At 41.6% G+C, this 18,597-nt stretch overlaps 1 protein-coding gene across 8 annotated transcripts in view; it reads left to right on the forward strand.

The window, feature by feature from the left end:
* Positions 1 to 18,597, forward strand: part of ACMSD (aminocarboxymuconate semialdehyde decarboxylase) — a 64,152-nt gene that overhangs the window by 11,712 nt on the left and 33,843 nt on the right. For 4 of the 8 annotated variants that reach the window (XR_012421086.1, XM_005572991.5, XM_065525422.2 and 1 more), the window contains 3 exons: positions 8,261 to 8,357; positions 12,433 to 12,669; positions 16,891 to 16,984. Coding sequence is in view for 6 of the 8 variants with exons in the window: in XM_005572991.5 (XP_005573048.1) it covers positions 8,283 to 8,357; positions 12,433 to 12,669; positions 16,891 to 16,984 (406 nt within the window). In the remaining 2 variants the exon portion in view is untranslated. Of the gene's footprint in view, positions 1 to 8,260; positions 8,358 to 10,985; positions 11,036 to 12,432; positions 12,670 to 16,890; positions 16,985 to 18,597 lie in introns of all 8 variants that reach the window. The other 4 variants (XR_012421085.1, XM_005572989.5, XM_065525421.2 and 1 more) reach the window with 2 other exon arrangements.

Here is an 18,597-nt window from a genome sequence, read left to right on the forward strand (position 1 = left end):
GTAGCTGGGATTACAAGCATGCGTCACCATGCCTGGCTAATTTTGTATTTTTAGTAGAGACGGGGTTTCACCATGTTGGTCAGGCTGGTCTCTAACTCCTGATCTCAAGTGATCCACCTGCCTCAGCCCCCCGAAGTGCTAGGATTACAGGCGTAAGCCAACGCGCCCGGCCGAAAAATAGATTTCTTAATGTGGGGTCACAGCCAAAACTGGCTGAAAGCCATTGATCTCATCCAATACTTTCAGATGTTTTCATTTTTAAGAATAATTTATTATTATTATTATTATGTAAGTAATATTTGACTAAATGCTCCTTTTTAGATTCAAGCCATTAGAGATAAAGCTACAATTCTCTTGGACCAGCACTTCCTGTTCTCAAAAGTACTTTTTTAAAAAATAATTTCAACTTTTATTTTAAGTTCAGAGGATACATATGCAGGTTTGTTATCTGGGTATATCGAGTGATGCTGAGGTTTAGGGGTACGATTGATCCTGTCACCCAGGTGGTGAGCACAGTAACCGTCGGAAATGATCAGGCCTTGTCCCCTCCCTCCCAGCCCCCTCTGATAGTCCCTAGTGTCTATAGTTGTCATCGTTATGTCCATGTAAACCCAATGTTTAGCTTCCATTTCTAAGTGAGAACATGCAGTATTTGGTTCTGTTCCTGTGTTAATCTGATTAGGACAATGGCCTCCAGGTGCATCTGTGTTGCTGCAAGGCTATGACTTTATTTTTATGGCTGCATAGTATTCCATGGTGCGTATGTAACATACATGGAATACTACATTTCTTCATCCAGTTCATTGTTATGGTCACCTAGGTTGATTCCATGTCTTTGCTATCGTGAACAGTGCTATGATGAACATACAGGTGCATGTGTCTTTTTGGCAGAACAATTTATATTCCTCTATATATATACCCAGTAATAGGATTGCTAGGTTGAATGGCAATTTTAAGTTCTTTGAGAAATCTCCAAACTGCTTTCCACGGTGGCTGAACTAATTTACATTCCTACCAACAGTGTAGGAGCATTCCCTTTTCTTTTCTTTTCTTTTTTTTTTTTTTTTTTGAGGAGTTTCACTCTCGTCCAGGCTGCAGTGCAGTGGCGTGATCTCAACTCACCGCAACCTCCGCCTCCCAGGTTCAAGCGATTCTCCTGCCTCAGCCTCCCAAGTAGCTGGGACTACAGGCACATGCCACCACACCTAATTTTTGTATTTTTAGTAGAGATGGGGTTTCACTATGTTGGCCAGGCTGGTCTCAAATTCCTCACCTCAGGTGATTCACCCACCTTGACCTCCCAGAGTGCTGGGATTATAGGCGTGAACCACTGCGCCTGGCCCACATTCCCTTTTGTCTACAGCCTCACCGGCATCTGTTATTTTCTGACTTTTTAATAATGGCTATTCTGACTGGTGTGAAATGGTATCTCACTGTGGTTTTGATTTGCATTTCTCTGACGATCAGTGATGTGGAGCATTTTTTCATGTTTGTTGGTCACTTGTATATCTTCTCAAAGGAATTCCTATTAACAGTTTGGTGGATATCTTCCCAGATCTTCTCCTATGGTTTTACTTAAATATGAATGCACCTTTAAAAATGACAGAGTATTATCAGTATGTGATAGGTCTGGTTTTTAAAGCTAGATGAATCGGGTTCCAAATAGAAAACAAATGGACACTTAAATTAGACTATTTTGAGAAGAGTTCATACAGAGACTATTTATAAAGGTGAAAACATGAGGAAGTTTTACAGAGGTAGGCAGGGGTTAGATCATGTAGGGCCTTGCAGGCCAGGTTAAGGAGTTTGGATTTTAACTTCAGGGAAAGGGAATCCATTCAAGACTTTTAAGTGGGGCAGTGGCAAGATCTGAGATGGAGTGGCTCACTCCTGTAACCCCAGCACTTTGGGAGGCATAGGAGGGCAGATCACTTGAGGCCAGGAGTTCAAGACCAGCTTGACCATCACGGCAAAACCCCATCTCTACTAAAAATACAAAAATAAGTCAGGTGTGGTGGCAGGTGCCTGTAATCCCAGCTACTCGGGAGGCTGAGGTGGAAGAATCGCTTGAACCCAGGAGGTGGAGATTGCAGTGAGCCGAGATCACATCACTGCACTCCAGCCTGGGCGATAGAGAGAGACTCCGTCTCAATTTAAAAAAAAAAAAAAAAAAAGGAAGACAAGAAAATACATGTCTGATGATACATGCAGTATCAGATATTTGAAATACCAGCCATATTTGGGCTTGTTTGTGGATAGTATTAGAATTAGAACTCAAAAGTCAGAAGTTCACAGGTTAGGTTCCCTAGGAATCAGACTCCAAGATGAAGTTCTGGCTTTAAAAATATAAAAGGTGTATTTAAAGTGTGTTATCTGGATAGTAATAGTTGCATGGAGGAATTCTTTAAAAAAAAAAAAAAAACTTGATTTTCTTTTGAGAGTTTAGGAAAAAACGAGACTGGGCTCTGGTTGTGTAAATTAAAGCAGCTTGCTCCCATTACTTGGTTATTAGTTTAGTTTAAGATCTTGGTTAATGCTGAGGTCAAGGTTAAAAAACAGGACCCAAGAAATCCCTGTTTCCTCCTCCAGCAACAAGTGCTGACCCCTGAGGCAAATCCACAGCCTTACCTGAATGTAAAGCGACAGAGATCAGGGACGGATTCCTTACAATGGCTGTCAGCTCTCAAAATTCCGGCTGGGAAAAAAAAAAAAAAAAAAAGCAATGAGAACTGGGGGCTTATCATAGGGGCTCAGCTGCTCTGCAGTGATTTTTACTCAGGAGTTCTACCGACTTGCTACGGTTCATTTTTCTTACCATGGATCTAGCATGAAGGATGTGAAAAAGCGAAGTTTGGTGAGTCTGCTTTCCCTGCTATGTAATGAGAGGCACTCCCTGCCCCTAAAAGATCAAACTCTTTAGGAAATTATAGTAATTAACTTTAGCCTACTACATAGACACCAATCACCAAATATCAGCCTTATGAGATGGAAAATGGCTTCATAAACCGGGGCTCTATACCAACTAAGCATATGGCCTTGGAGAAGTCACTGCACCTTGTGGACTTATTAGTAAAATGCAAGGGCTGAACTAAATAATCTATTGCAGCTTTAAGATACTCTGCTTTGTTTGAAATCAAAACTTACTCAGGTATCTCCCACAGAAACCCAATTTCCTCCCTTGCAGTTGATAATACGTGGTAAAATCTGGCTGTTATTTATTGAGCGTGCTCTCTGGCCTGGTGCTAAGTTCTTTACATTCTATAATTGAATCTTCTTTATCACTCAGTGTTCTTAATTGCAAACAACAGAATTCACTCTAGCTAGTTTAATTAGAAAAGCAGCTCACAGAGTTCCTGTGAGGGCCAGAGATCAAGCTCTGAGGGCTGTGCTAACATGATCAATGCCCACATTCACCTGGTGAGCTGCTTCAGCAAGGACACAAGTGTTGCCACTCCCAGTCATGGAAAGGATGCTCAGCTAATGCTGCCAAGGCTGGAGACTAGAAGCTTTGCCTCTGCTGCTCCAGTCATGTTCAACATCTTAGACAACACCCCTGTCTACAGGTGGACTCTGCATAGTCCCTACTTCCTCACATTGCTCACTTCCAGGTCAAAGTTAAATGCACGGGTGGGTGCATATAATTGGCAAAGCCCAGAGCACATGCCAGTGCCCTGTTACAAGGGAGACTGGGAAAGCATATTTTGGATTCTACCTCAAGAAAGCAGAATGTATAATTGTGAACGTTTCTTCACACATAGGATGTGTTCCAAGGACGTTGGATGGCCACAAGTATGACAAGTATAATGATCCACATTTTACAGATAGAAAAAGTGAGGCTTAAACTTAGAGGGCCCACAACTTCACTAGTCAGCGCTGCTAGTAAGTAATTTAATGAGATTTAAACCCAGAGCTGTCTGAATGCAAAGACTGTGCTCTTTGGCACTCTGCTATACTGGGTATTTTTATAGTGATTAAGCTTTCCCAGCAAGGAGCAAAAATAAATAAAAGCTCCAATTTGACAAATCAAAGTTTGTTTCTTAACTTTTTTTTTTTCACCATCACCCCTCTCCTCTCCCCTCTTCACCAAACGAAGAGACATGTGTTCCTATGTCCTATTTGTGCAATCGTTATCAGTCAGGACTCTTGCTTGCAGGCAACAGAAACCAACAATCATTAGTGTAAGAAGAAAAGATATTTGTTGAAATATTTTAAGCCCTTCAAGAATTACAAAGTATCTGTGGAATCAAGCTCAGAAAACTTGCAGAAACTCAGGGAATTCCCATGGTTGAAGCCACAGCCAAGGCAACACCACAGAACAGCCTGGCTAGGAGGCCGCTGCCCCAGCAGGATACTGCCCCCAACACCACTGCCAATAGCCACTGTACCTGGCCACTACTGGAATCACTGGCAGAATAAATCCAACTCTTCCTGGTGTTTTTGCATCACTTAATGCAAAACCAAGCATTGATTAGCCAAGCTTGGGGCAGGGAGAGCAAGTATTTGGCCTTCTGCAGAGGGAGGCTAGGCCCTGCCTCCACCAAGACTCCTGCAGGAGATTCCCCAACCTAGGAAGTGGTTCAGATGCTGGCATGGTAAACAGAGGATCGGAGCTGAAGTACATCAGTCTTGGTGTCATGATGTCAGAGAGCCACCTCTGCTAGTGTGTGGACACCTGTCACAATTACACATGTCAACTTGCTCACTGACCTGTTCCCCATCCCTGAGAAATAAAATGTGGATCTGAGGTCTTCCTCATATATGTGCAAAGTGAACAGGCTACAACACTTAAAGGTGAAAAGTGTCCAGCCTTCTTCATGCAGGAGATGGGGAAGGTCTTGTCTATGGAGTAGAAGGATGAAGGCTTGGATGCAACTCATGATCAAGCCAAGAGGAGGAGGAGGAGGAGGAGGGCAGTGGACTCCACCAAGCACAGCTCAAAGCCTTTGATCATCGCACACCCACATGGACATTCTATGGGGCCCAAAGGTAACCTTGAGTCCCTGAAGCACCACCAAAGGTGGTGTGCCCTCAAAGCAGAGGAACACTGTCTAGCTCCTAATTAGCTATACAACATTAATAACAAATAATCATAATAACTAACACGTATGTGTCAGATACTCCACTAAGTGCTTTATGTGGATTATCTTATTTCATGCTCACATGATCCCTTTAATGTAAGTCACATTAATTTTTTAAGGTAAGTCATTATCATCCCTATTTTAAAGATAAACAAATGAAGCTTGAAGATATTGTTTAACTCACTCAAGATCACACAGTAAGTGGCAGAACAAGAATTTGAATTCAGGCAATTTTATTTCTAGGGCCTGCCCTAGTTCTTTCCCTTTTCTTTAGGAATCACAAACTGGAGGCCCAACGTAGATGCCACTGCCATGTTCTGTGCAACCATTTAGTTTGGCCCCCTGCTCTGAGTGTTAAACAGTTGTGTGTTCCGTAATGGCTGTAACAGTTACCAAATAAGAGTATACAAGGGTTCCCTTTTCTCCACATCCTTGTCAACACTTATTATATTTTGTCGTTTTGATAACAGCCACCTTAACAAGTATGAGATGATATCTCATTTCTCAATGATTAGTGAAGTCAAGCATTTTTTCATATACCTGTTGGCCATTTGTATGTCTATTTCAGGTCCTTTGCCCATTTCTTCACCCAGTTATTTGTTTTCTTGCCATTGAGTTCTTTAAGTTCCTTACGTAGTTTGGATAGTAACTCCTTATCAGATATATGGTTCACAAATATTTTCTCCTGTTCCATAAACTGTCTCTCTACTCTGTTGATTGTTTCCTTTGCTGTGCAAAAGGTTTTTAGTTTCTCCAGCTTTGTTCTGTTTGCTCCAAATTGCCTTGACTATTTGAGATCTTTTGCGACTTACATGAAATTTATGGGGTTTTTTTTTCTATTTCTGTAAAAATGTCATTGGAATTTTGGGAGGCATTTTATTAAATCTATAGATTGTTCTGAGTAATATGGACATTTAAACAATATCAATTTTTCAATCTATGAACATGTTTTTCCATTTGTCTGTGTCTTCTTTAATTTTTTCATCAATGTATTATAGTTTTCAGATCTTTCACCTTTTTGGTTCGATTCATTCCTAAGTATTTTTAAATACTATTTTAAATGGGATTGCCTGAGGCTGGGAGCAATGGCTCAAGCCTATAATCCCAGCACTTTGGGAGGCCGAGGCCGGCAGATCATGAGATCAGAAGTTCAAGAATAGCCTGGCCAACATGATGAAACCCATCTCTACTAAAAACACAAAAATTAGCCGGGCATGGTGGCATATGTCTGTAATCCCAGCTACTTGGGAGACCAAGGCAAGAGAATAGCTTGAACCCGGGAGGCAGAGGCTGCAGTGAGCCAAGATCATACCACTGCACTCCAGTCTGGGCAACAGAACAAGACTCTGTCTTGAGAAATAAATAAATAAATAATGGGATTGCCTGATATCTTTTGCAGACTGTTAGCATATAGAAATGCTATGGGCTTTTAAATATTAATTTTGTATTCTGCAACTTTACCCAATTTATTAGTTTAACAGTTTTTTGGTGGAATATTTAGGGTTTTCTATATATAAAACCACGTTGTCTGCAAACAGAAACAATTTAACTTCTTTCATTCTGATTTAGATGATTTTTATTTATTTTTCTTACTTAATTGCTCTGGCTAGAACTTCCTTTATGATGTTGAGTAGAAGTGGCAAAGGTGAGCCCCCTTGTCATGTTCCTGATCTGAGAGAAAAAGTTTTCAACTTTTCATCATTTTCACCATTGAGTATGATGTTAGCTGTGGGATTGCCATACATAGACTTTATTGTGTTGATAAACAAGAAAGTTCATGTACGGCAATCCCACAGCTCTATTCCTTCTATACCTAATTTATTGAGGTTTTTTTAAGTCATAAAAGGACACACAAATATGTCATTTTTTTCCTGTATCTATTGATATGATCATATGTTTTCCTGAAAAAAATTAAAAATAGAAATACTATATGATCCAGCAATTCTACTTCTGGCTATATACGCAAAGGAAATGAAACCAGTACATTGAAGAGGTATCTGCATTCCCAAGTTCAATGTAGCATCATTCAAAATAGCCAAGATATGGAATCAATCTAAGTGTCCATCAGTGGATGAATGGATAAGGAAAATGTGGCATATATACATAATGGAATACTATTGAACCTTTATAAAAAGGAAATTCTGTCATTTACAACAACATGAGTAACACTGAAGGACATTATATTAAGTGAAATAAGCCAGACATAGAAAGACAAATACTGCACTTATATGTGGAATCTGAAAAAGTCTAACTCACAGAAGCATCAAGCGAAATGGTGGTTACCACGGGCTGAAGGGGTGGGGAGAAATTGAGAAGGTCAGAGGATATGAAATTTCAGTTAGACAGGACGAATAAGTTCATATCTATTGCACAATATGGTAACTATAGTTAATAATAATGTATTGTATACCTGAAAATTGCTAAAAGAATAGATTTTAAGTGTCATCACCTCAAAAAAATGTAAGTATGTGAGGTAACGGGCATGTTAATTAGCTTGATTTAGCCATTCCACAATGCACACATATATCAAAAGATAATGTTGTACAGCATAAATATATGCCATTTTTGTCATTTAAAGTGTATAAAAATTATTGCAGAGTACCCAGGCAAGCATGATGCCTGGTGGAAGAAGTAGCTCAGTACCAAATTTTGTGCATGCTACCAGACTGACTTCTTTGCCCACCTCCTCCCACAGGTGTTGACACTAGTGGGCCCTGCTCTGTTTGACAGATCATATACTCCCATTATCCATACATTGCTTCTCCATAAAATGAGAGGGTTGGACTAGGTGGTCTATCTCAAAGGTTCTTTTCAATTCTAAATGTTATAGAACTACCATTTTCCAGATGCCGGGCCATCCTCTTGTATCTAGTAGCCAGGGGTTCAGATCAGCTAGGTGATCAGCCATTCTCAGTCATGCAGCCCAAAGAAACATAACCTCAACCTTGCTATCTCCGTGTCCAGCCATTGACACCCACAGAGCACACCCCTTCAACACCAGGCCAAAGAAAAGCATGAGGAAAGAAAGCTGATTTTTGTTAAATTACTGATTTCTACTTCCACAAGGATTAAGTACAAATCTTTTCAAATATTAGGGAAGAAACAGGTTCTAAAGCGCATGAGGAAAGACTAGTCCAAGTGGGCTTAGGTCGCATTTTAGTAATGTGGGTTTTCTGCCCCAGGGAGAAGCAAAGTTGTTGAAAGATGGGAAGGTCTTCAGAGTGGTGCGAGAGAATTGCTGGGATCCAGAAGTTCGTATTAGAGAAATGGATCAAAAAGGTACGATGAGAAATGCTACCAATGTTAGCATCTGACGTAAAAGCAATGTCTGCCCTTAAAGTTTGCTGACAACTTTATGTGATGGTAACTTCTGACCCCCTTTTCTCTGCCAGGACAGGCTGTTCCAGCTTCACTGTGGGAGAGACAGGGCCTTCCACAACAATGTTTTTAGAGTGTGGATTAGAAATGTTTTATATGAGTTATACCCTGTTTTAAAATAGAATGTTATATCACGAAAAAGATAAAAATGGCATTTTACTATTTTTAAAAATTAGTTCAAATGTATAGTATTTACGTATTATAAAATCAATTAAAATAGTAAAAATTGGAAATCACAAACTAAGAATGACAATTGCCTGCTTAGTAAGACTTAAGATCCAATTTCTTTCTGTAGTTTGTCTCGGTGCACCCATACACAGAACATTCCCACTGACACCTCAGAGTTGGAAATGGAAGCAGTTAAAAATAGTTTATTGTGTAATCTCAGAATACACTACAATAAAATCAATCCAGAAATTTGAAAGAAGAGAATTAGGAAGTGTTTGTTTCAAAGGTGAATTGCTAAAAAGCTCTAAGAACATCTTGCACTTTTTACCTTATATCTAAAAATCAAACAAGTCCTCACAATTTAAAAGAATTTCAGACAAGGCACATTGGCTCACACCTGTAACCCCAATACTTTGGGAGGCTGAAGCGGGTGAATCACCTGAGGTCAGGAGTTCGAGACCAGCCTGGTCAACATGGCAAAACCCTATTTCTACTAAACATACAAAAATTAGCCAGGTATGCTGGCGCATGCCTGTAATCCCAGATGCTCAGGAGACTAAGGCATAAGAATTGCTTGAACCTGGGAGGTGGAGGTTGCAGTGAGCCGACATCACGCCACTGCACTCCAGCCTGGGCAACAAAGTGAGACTTTTCTCAAAACAAAACAAAATGAAATTTCCAAGTCTATCTAAAGTATGACATGATGGCCATATTATGCTTCACCGTGACTGCCTGGCTGACTGTGCCACCTGAGAACATGCTCTAAGAAAATGCCTGAGCCTTCCAGACACATGTGGGCTGTGTCCATGGGCTGTGATGGGGAACTGACCACCACTGACATTGTCAGAACTAAATGTTTACATTGGTGGAAGATTTCAACCAGAAAAGAAATAATTCAAACACACAAATAAAAGAGCAGTTTAGCACTACCACCTTTCTAATCAAAGACAAATTATAAGGAGTTCAAATATACAAAGAGATAGCAGGAGACATTTTATTCCAAGGTCTGCAAAAAAGGAATCAAACTGTCACCCTAAAATGAGTAGGTAGTCTCCAGCATGTTGGAATTTGTTGTAGATACTTTTGTCCAGGTTTTGCTTTATATATTTTTTAACAATTAAAAATAGACTCAGGTGCGGTAGGTCATGCCTGTAATCCCAGCATGTTAGGAGGCCACGTCAGGAAGATCACTTGAGCCCAGGAGTTCAAGATCAGTCTGGGAAACACAGTGAGACCCTGTCTACACACACACACACACACACACACACACACACACAAATTATCTAGGCGTGGTGGCATGTACCTGTGATCCCAGCTACTCAGGAGGCTGAGGTGGGAGGATCACCTGAGCCCAAGAGTTTGAGGCTGCAGTGAGCTGTGATTGCACCACTGCACTCCAGCCTAGTGGTGGAGCAAGACCCTGTCTCTAAAAAAACTCTTTTTAATTAAAAATATATTTAAATGGCATTTAAATTGAACTTCACAGAAAACCTGCGGCACCTCTGTGGAGTACTCCACAGAATATAGCATATATCCCTCTAAAAGTATATTGGAGTGGGAGGAGAGCTGGAGAAAGAACATGCTTCCCTAACCTACAGCAAAGAGCAAGGTTTTGTAGTAAATGTGAAGCTGCAGCGAGGACCTGCCTTTTCAAGGAGAAAACTAATGAGCATGAGACTTGAATGACTGGTGTCAGAAACCACAGCTTATGGCTGCATGGTAAACAACGTGTGTGTGTCATCTTTGGTTTTTGTTGTGTGTTTCATTCCTTGGCTGTCCTTAAGAGAACAGTCATGACCAACCCTCACTGAGTATTTACTTTGTGCCAGGCACTATTCTAAGAACCTAACATGTATTAACTCATTTAATCCCTACAACAACCCTAGGAAGTAGGCCCTCTTGAAGACAAAAGATGCTTGGCATCGTGGATGCTGGAGTCAAACTCAGGGTCCCATTCTGGGTATTTCAGACCATGGGACTCCTTCTAGGATCACTTGGGAGCTGAATTAAAGGGGCAGGGAAGGTGGCTGAGAGACATGCTCTGTTGTGCGTACCCTAAGATGGAAAGCCTGAAAACGTCTTGCTTAAATAAAATTTCACAGGAAGGAGGGGAGAAATAACTCTTTGGAAATGGGGTCAGTTAGTTTTCCTTCAATGATCTCATTTGTATCCAACCTTTACTTATCTCCCTGGAATCTGGGGCTAGGGGCTGAGGGGGGTCTAGGGATGGGACTGAGAGAGATGCAGGGAGGGAGAGCAGGAGTTTAGGGTGGAAGCTGGCTGCCACTTGGCCTTGGGAAAGGAAGGAGTGTCCAGGCCATTCTTCTCACCAGTTTTGCCCTTCTTTGTGTCCATGTCTAGGAGTAACAGTGCAAGCCCTTTCCACAGTTCCTGTCATGTTTAGCTACTGGGTGAGTGTGAAACCTCAAGCCATCTCCTTGGTGTTGAAGGTTCGTGTCAAGCTCCCAAAAAGTGAACAGATACCTCAAGTCTGGACACCAGTACCACTGACCACCCCCAACAACTAACTGTCCTCCCCTTCAGAGATCAGCAGGGTCCCCTCTCAGGCCTGTCTTCTTAGCCGTGTCTTCACTCCAGTACAGTAGCCAGTGGTCACATGTTGCTATGTGACTTGCATTATAGTTCCACCGTACGGTGGTTCTAGGTCAGCCTTATTCTCCACCAGAACTTACCTGTCTGATGACTCATTCCTGCAGTGCCTTGCTGGGGAACTGACAAGCCAATATCTTCTGAGATGAGAATGATTTTGAGGTAGGAATAATAATCATGACCTAATATATCAGCTCTCCAAGGGAAAAACAGAATTCAGAAGGGGAATCCTGAGGTTGGATGCCCTTTCCCAAGTGAATAAATCTCAAGCACTAAAAGTTTCAGACATGATTTCCAGCCTGTGGAGGAAAATTTTTGTACATAGCCGGGAGCGTGCTAAGTCCCTGCTCATCCAAACAGATACTCACTCTCATGATTTAAGGAGCAGTGGAAATACCACCTGTTCATACATACTTCCGTGATCTGTGTTCATAAACCCAGTATTAGTGAGTGACTCAGTCTTTGCCTGTTCCTGCGATTGCATTCACTACTTAAAAGTGCCCTGAGACCTCAATATGCCTGAATTTATCAGATTGGTTACCACTCTGATTAGACAACTGAGGCTGCAGGAGAGGATCAGATTCCTGGCAGTGGGCAGTGGGGTGACAGAGGAAAGAAAACAGTGAAGAAGGGAGCATTAGGGAAACCAACAGCAAACTTCATCTGCCTCAGCATTTTGCCAAGGACAGCCCTGAATGTCACAGCCAACAAGAAGGACAGACAGGAGAACAGGCAGGCAGCAGGACAAGTCAGTGAGCCAGCCTGGCTGCCCCCAGTGAGGCATGATAAGGAGGTGCCTTGATGGTGGCCTGGGACCCTTGGCCAGGCCTGACCTCCTGGGAGGTAGGGGGGCATTAAGATCTTTCTGCAGTCGGAGGTGGCCCATGCTCATTCCATCTCTAGTGTTGGGATACCAGGCCCAGTAATTGTGTCCTTCCCTTCTGATTCTGGCCTCAATTTTTCCAATGAATCAGCAATATACCTTCTGTTTTCTTTGCTTTACAAAGATTGGCTTCTGGGTCTTCTGTGGCCAGCAGCTTTCCAATCTGTGCCTCTGTTTTCTGATGTGGTAAAGCTCATCAAAATGTGTCATTTGAAAATGACAAATATTATAGCCACAAGGAGGCACTGTTCAGAGTAAATGTCTAAAAGAAGTAGGTTTTCAACAATGCGGTTTTCCCTCTCCTGTCTCCACCAGGCCAAACCTGAGGACACTTTAAACCTGTGCCAGCTTTTAAACAACGACCTTGCCACCACCGTTGCGAGCTACCCCAGGAGGTTTGTGGGTCTGGGGACGTTGCCCATGCAGGCCCCTGAGCTGGCGGTCCAGGAGATGGAGCGCTGTGTGAAAGAGCTGGGCTTTCCTGGGGTCCAAATTGGCACCCACGTCAACGAGTGGGACCTGAACGCGCGGGAGCTCTTTCCTGTCTATGCGGTGAGTAGCGGGGCTGCTCAGCCAATGCCAGCCGCCCAGTGCCTGGGCCCGGGGCACTGCTGGGTGCTGGCGGGGAGGAGGGGAAGCGTCACCCTACTGGGAGGGGAGAGTGGCATCTATGACTTGTTAGATGTAGGTAGAAGGTGTAGAAATAGCCCCCACAAAGGAGTGGGCCATTCCAAAGAGGAACTGGTGGAATGGTTCCTAGGCCAGCGCTGAGTTAACACAGTGAAATCTCTTTTCCTTCCATCCCCCTTGCCCTCCTTTTTTTAAATCTTTCACTTGGAAGCCAAAATACCCTCTTTACAGCCACTGTGCAAAAGAATCGTGTTAATGACATACAAATATATATATACATATATTTCGGCTGGGTGCAGCAGCTCACACCTATAATCCCAGCACTTCGGGAGGCCCAGGTGGGCAGATCACTTGAGGCCAGGAGTTCGAGGCCAGCCTGACCAACATAGCAAAACCCCATCTCTACTAAAAATACAAAAAAATTAGCCAGGTGTAGTGCCACACCCCTGTAATCCCAGCTACTTGGGAGGCTGAGGCATGACAACATCTTCAACCTAGGAGACAGAGGTTGCAGTGAGCCAAGATTGTGCCACGGCACTCTAGTCTGGGTAACAGAGCCAGACTCGGCCAAGCGCGATGGCTCATGCTTGTAATCCCAGCATTTCGGGAGGCCGAGGCAGGCAGATCATGAGGTCAGGAGTTTGAGACCAGCCTAGCCAACACAGTGAAACCCCGTCTCTACTAAAAATACAAAAATTAGCTGGGCGTGGTGGCGGGTACCTGTAATCCCAGTTACTTGGGAGGCTGAGGTAGGAGAATCGCTTGAACTCCAGAGATGGAGGTTGCAGTAAGCCAAGATCATGCCACTGCACTCCAGCCTGGGCGACATAGCTAGACACTGTCTCAAACAAAAAAAAAAAAAAAGAGCAAGACTCCATCTCAAAAAAAAAAAACTGCTTTGAAAAAAAAAAATACTTAACATTTTTCAAAAATACAGAAAAGTATAAAGACGAAAATAAACATTACCCATAATCCAGCCTCCCAAAGATAAGTAGCCACTGTTATCATACACAGTTACTTTTTTGATATACATATATCTATATTTTCATGAAACTGAAATTCTGTTACACATGTGATTTTGTATGCTAATTAAAAATTTCCAACATAAGTGAAAATTATTTTAATGCATGATTTTTAAATAACTGCAGAATATTCCAATATATGGCTATGTTTTGATTTATTTAACCAACCTGTAATTAAGATATTTTTTAAGTCAGTCATATATTTTGAAAATGTACTTTAAAATACCTAATAAAAAATAATACCATGAAAATGTTAACATTTGATGAAACTAGGTGGTGGGTATATGGATGCTCATTGTGTTATTGTTTACACTTTCTATACTTAAAATATTTCATGGTAAAATGTATGTTCAAAAATTCAGTGCCATTCATTTCTGAAATATCCAGCTTCAAGTATCCATAGTTCCACAGTCATCTCCATCAGTCTTCTTCTTCCTCCTCCACTTTCAATTCTTTCTATAACCAAATCTTCTCATCTCAGTACCAGGATTCACGATGCATAACTCTACTCAATTGCATTTTTTAAATGTTTTATTTCCCTCCTAGAATTATAATAATATTGCTTTCTATTATTTTCATTATAAATGCAAAATCTTTAATAATGACTTACATAGATGTTTGTGGACTCACCAGGCACTGTGATTACTGATCATTTACTCATTTAGTATTTATTGAGGTCTAACTACAGGCAAAAAATTTTTCCATGTTTGTATCTATGGCAACTGCCCACCAGTCAGGGGATTGCCTGTTAAATTGCCTCCTAATGACTTGAAAGATTTAATGTTCCTCAAAATATTGAACTCCCTGAAGTTCACTGGCTGCAGTGGCTTAGCTGATGTAGCGAATGTTTTCTAGAAACTTTAATGAGCTTTGAAAGAGGATTTATTTACTTACGCATCCAAGTTGTTTCAGCACAGAGTGAGCGAGACTTCAACTGCAAGTCATGTTAGCATTCATTGGATTTGGGTTTATGAATTACTAAGGGGCTTAGGAAGCAACAGCAGCCGGTCGGGGTCCGCATGGATATTTTCATTTGCGTGACTAGCTCGACCCATCAATCATTCTAACTGGGCTGTTTTGGGGACATCCAGTCTCTGAGGGGATTCAGGAGCACATGCTGTCCCCAGGTGGCTCACGATGTCCTGGGGGTGGCAGCATATTTGTTTGGTTAGCAAGGTTTGCCTGCCTCTCTGCTCTCTAGTTTGTGTCAATAATGTGTTGAAATGAATTTTCATGAGCGAGGTTGGCTTTGTCATTTCAAGGTGATCCTGGCACTCCAAAGGTCTAACTGTCCCCTTTATCTCCTAGACCTCCCTTTTTAGTGAGTAAACCCAATCATACATGCTCAGGTCAGTTTTCAGGCGCAAAAACAACTTCGTCACTGGTATAAGGCAGACAGAATTGCAGTGCCAACTGCCCAGCTCCACCATCTATCAGCCACAAGGCCTGAGTAAGTTAGCCTCTATCTGCCTTAGTTTTCTTCTCCATAAAATGAGGGTAGTAAAAGTGTGCATCTCATAAAAAAAATTAAACTAGTTAATAATTATAAAATTCTTATAACAGCTTGGGCACATAAGTTCTCAATGCTAATTATAATTGTGAGAGTATAACTTCTTTTTCTATTCTCTACAAACCCCATATATAGAAGGAGATCAACAATATGTTAATTTGAATTGAACAGAAATGAGGGTGGGAGGAGGGTGAGGATCAAAAATCTACCTATTGGGTACAATGGTTATTACCTGGGTGATAAAATAATCTGTATGCAAAGCCCCTGTGACATGCAATTTACCTTTATAACAAACCTGCACATGTACTCTGAACATAAAAGTTTACAAAAAATAAAAAGGAAAAATTTTAAAAAGAAAAGAACCACCAGAGGCACACAGAATAAAGCTGTATCCAAATGAGGAGTCAAATCCCACAGAGATACCATGACCATGCACCTTTGCCAAATTCAAACCATCCCAAGAAGTCAGTATTTTCTTTCCAACCTGCATCTATGATCAGAAACCAATTAGCTTCTCTCTCTTTAAAAGGCTTATATCTCTTCTGCTCCCCAGGACCTGTTGAATTAAAAGTCCTTTCTTCAACTTACCAGAATCCCCTGTTGTCCCAGAATTGGTTTTCTGTTTTAAAAATGCTTATGTACACAAGTCACATTGCATCAGCCTGGTTAGCACAAACATTTATGTATGAGGGTAGGAGGAGTCACTCCAGAGCCTCAATATACGTAGTGAGGAATTATTCTAAGGGAAATCTCTTTTGAATCTTGATGAGTGCTAATATTCAATGCCTGTTGAGGGGACTTCTTTTAATTAAACTTTTTGTTGAATAAAGGTCATTCCATCCAGATGGTATTTCCATTTCTCAGAAGGCCCTGGAGCATGCCCATGACATTCATCTCAGTGCCTGTCTGGCTAAGGCATTGACCTCTTCCCTTTCTGAGGTCATCTCACTCACAGCTGACTGTTCAGAGACTCAGCTGGGCTCCTGGGGCAGGAAGAATGCCCACAGACCCCAGGGATTCCACCCAGCGCTGGGCTCTGAGTAGTCAGGTGGCTTGGGTCAGGCCAGCCAGCCCCAGCCCAGCACTGAGCCTCTGGTTCCAGCACATCACTTCCTCACTTTCCACAAACTCTAGTTTCCAAGTGGGGAAAAGGAGGGGGCACTCTCGCCCTGACTCCAAGGATACAATCTCAGCAATCCTTCTAAAAGAGTAGACCAAGTAGGAGCCAGAAGGAGCCAAATGTAGGGGAAATTTTCCCCTACATTTCAGGTGTGGGATTCGTCCTTGAGCATTTTGCTCTCAGCCAAAACATCTGAGTAATGGATATTTCCGGACACTTGTTTTACCAGATGATATATTAAGTTCATCGACCTCAGTGGTAAATCTACCAACCCCCTTTGTTAATTCTAAGTGTCCCTTTTATTTTCCAAGCAGGAGAAGTTTGTCAATATCTCTTTTAAATAGATCATAAAACAACTTCAAAAGCATTTTATTTTTACAGACCAATATAGACTCAAAGAAAAGCAGTTTCCCCAAAACAGTACCTGGTATCTGCTCACTCATCAAAGTAACCCTCTCTCTCTCTCTCTCTCTCTCATTGCTTCTTTGAAGGCAGCTGAAAGGCTGAAGTGTTCTCTGTTCGTGCATCCCTGGGACATGCAGATGGATGGACGAATGGCCAAATACTGGCTCCCTTGGCTCGTAGGTTTGTGTCTGTGTGGGGTCTGGAACAGAGGACCAACTCTTGGGTTTTTCCAATCATCCATGGAAACCTATTAGGTCAAATAGGGAAAGTATGAATAATTAACAGGATTATGAGTAACAGCAGCTATCACTTACTGAGCTCTTACTTGGATTAGTGCTATATATATATACATTACCTCATTTAATTTTAAACATATCCAATACCATCATAAATAAATCATATATTTAATCTATGAGGTTGACATTACAATGATCATTTTACAGATGGAGAAACTGAGGCTTGGAGTGTTTAGGTAAGTTGTCCAAGTCACACAGTTAATACATGAAAATGTAATTTACACAGATATATCTGACTCCAAAGCCAGTCTTGCTACACAGACTCCCAAAGAGGCTTCAAAAAATGTAACCACGCCTGTCTAGTAGATTTTTTGGAAGATGATAATAGCATCAGTTCATACAAACGAGAATCCTAGAATTAAAGGTAGAAGGTCAACTTCCACCACCCAAAGATCTGAAATCTTATATAAAAGATGTCCCAGGCTTGCAATTTTCCTGTTATCTGCTCTTCTGCCCTTTGCCTCCTGCACTATCCATAGTTCCACAAAAGGGTAGAGGAGAAAACTCCATTTGCTCTATCCAGTCTCTCATTATCAGTTATGATAAGAAGAGAGAGAGAACAGATGTAAAATTCTGGAGCTATAGGTGAAAAATAGAGCTCATCTACAAACCCAATGAAAACTTGGTCCCCAAATGAAAAGTGTTAGGTTTTTTTGTTGTTGTTGTTTTGTTTTGTTTTTTGAGACAAGTTCTCACTCTGTCACCCAGACTGGAGTACAGTGGTGCAATCTCAGCTCACTGCAACCTCCGCCTCCCGGGTTCAAACAATTCTCCTGCCTCAGCCTCCCAAATAGCTGGGATTACAGGGGTGCAATGCCATGCCCAGCTAATCTTTGTATTTTCAGTAGAAACAGGGTTTCACCATCTTGGCCAGGCTGGTCTCAAATTCTTGGCCTCAAGTGATCCACCCACCTCTGCCTCCCAAAGTGCTAGGATTACAGGTGTGAACCACTGCACCGGATTTTCTTTAAGGAGACTATTGTTCTTTCTCTCCTCAGCCCAACTAGTACAATTAGTAATCATTAAGCAATCAAAATAGCAATCACCATGAAGAATTAAATGGGGCAATATATTGGAAGTCAAAAAAATGGGATTTTAGTTCCAACTTAAGTCTCTATTTCACTGTATTGCTTGTAGTAAACCACTTTAACTCCATAGGCCGCAATCCCTCATCTGTAAAATGAGAATGCTGGTCTGGATTCCTCCAAAGGTCTCTTTCTGCTCTGATGTTTTATATATTCCTGTGATTGCTGTTGGAAACCAAAGTATTTAGTAAGGAGGCTTCCTACTCATTCCCCACCAAATTCTTGGGCAATAATTAATAGGATGAGATAACCCAAGATGCCCAGTGCCATCAAGCTTCAAAGAAAAATGTCACCCTTATTCACAAAACTTTGACAAGTCCCACAAGCTTATTTATTTATTTATTTATTTATTTATTTATTTAGAGACCAAGTCTCACTCTGTCACCCAGGCTGGAGTGCAGTGGTGTGATCT

This window comes from Macaca fascicularis, chromosome 12, assembly GCF_037993035.2.
Source record: "Macaca fascicularis isolate 582-1 chromosome 12, T2T-MFA8v1.1".
NCBI lineage: Eukaryota > Metazoa > Chordata > Mammalia > Primates > Cercopithecidae > Macaca > Macaca fascicularis.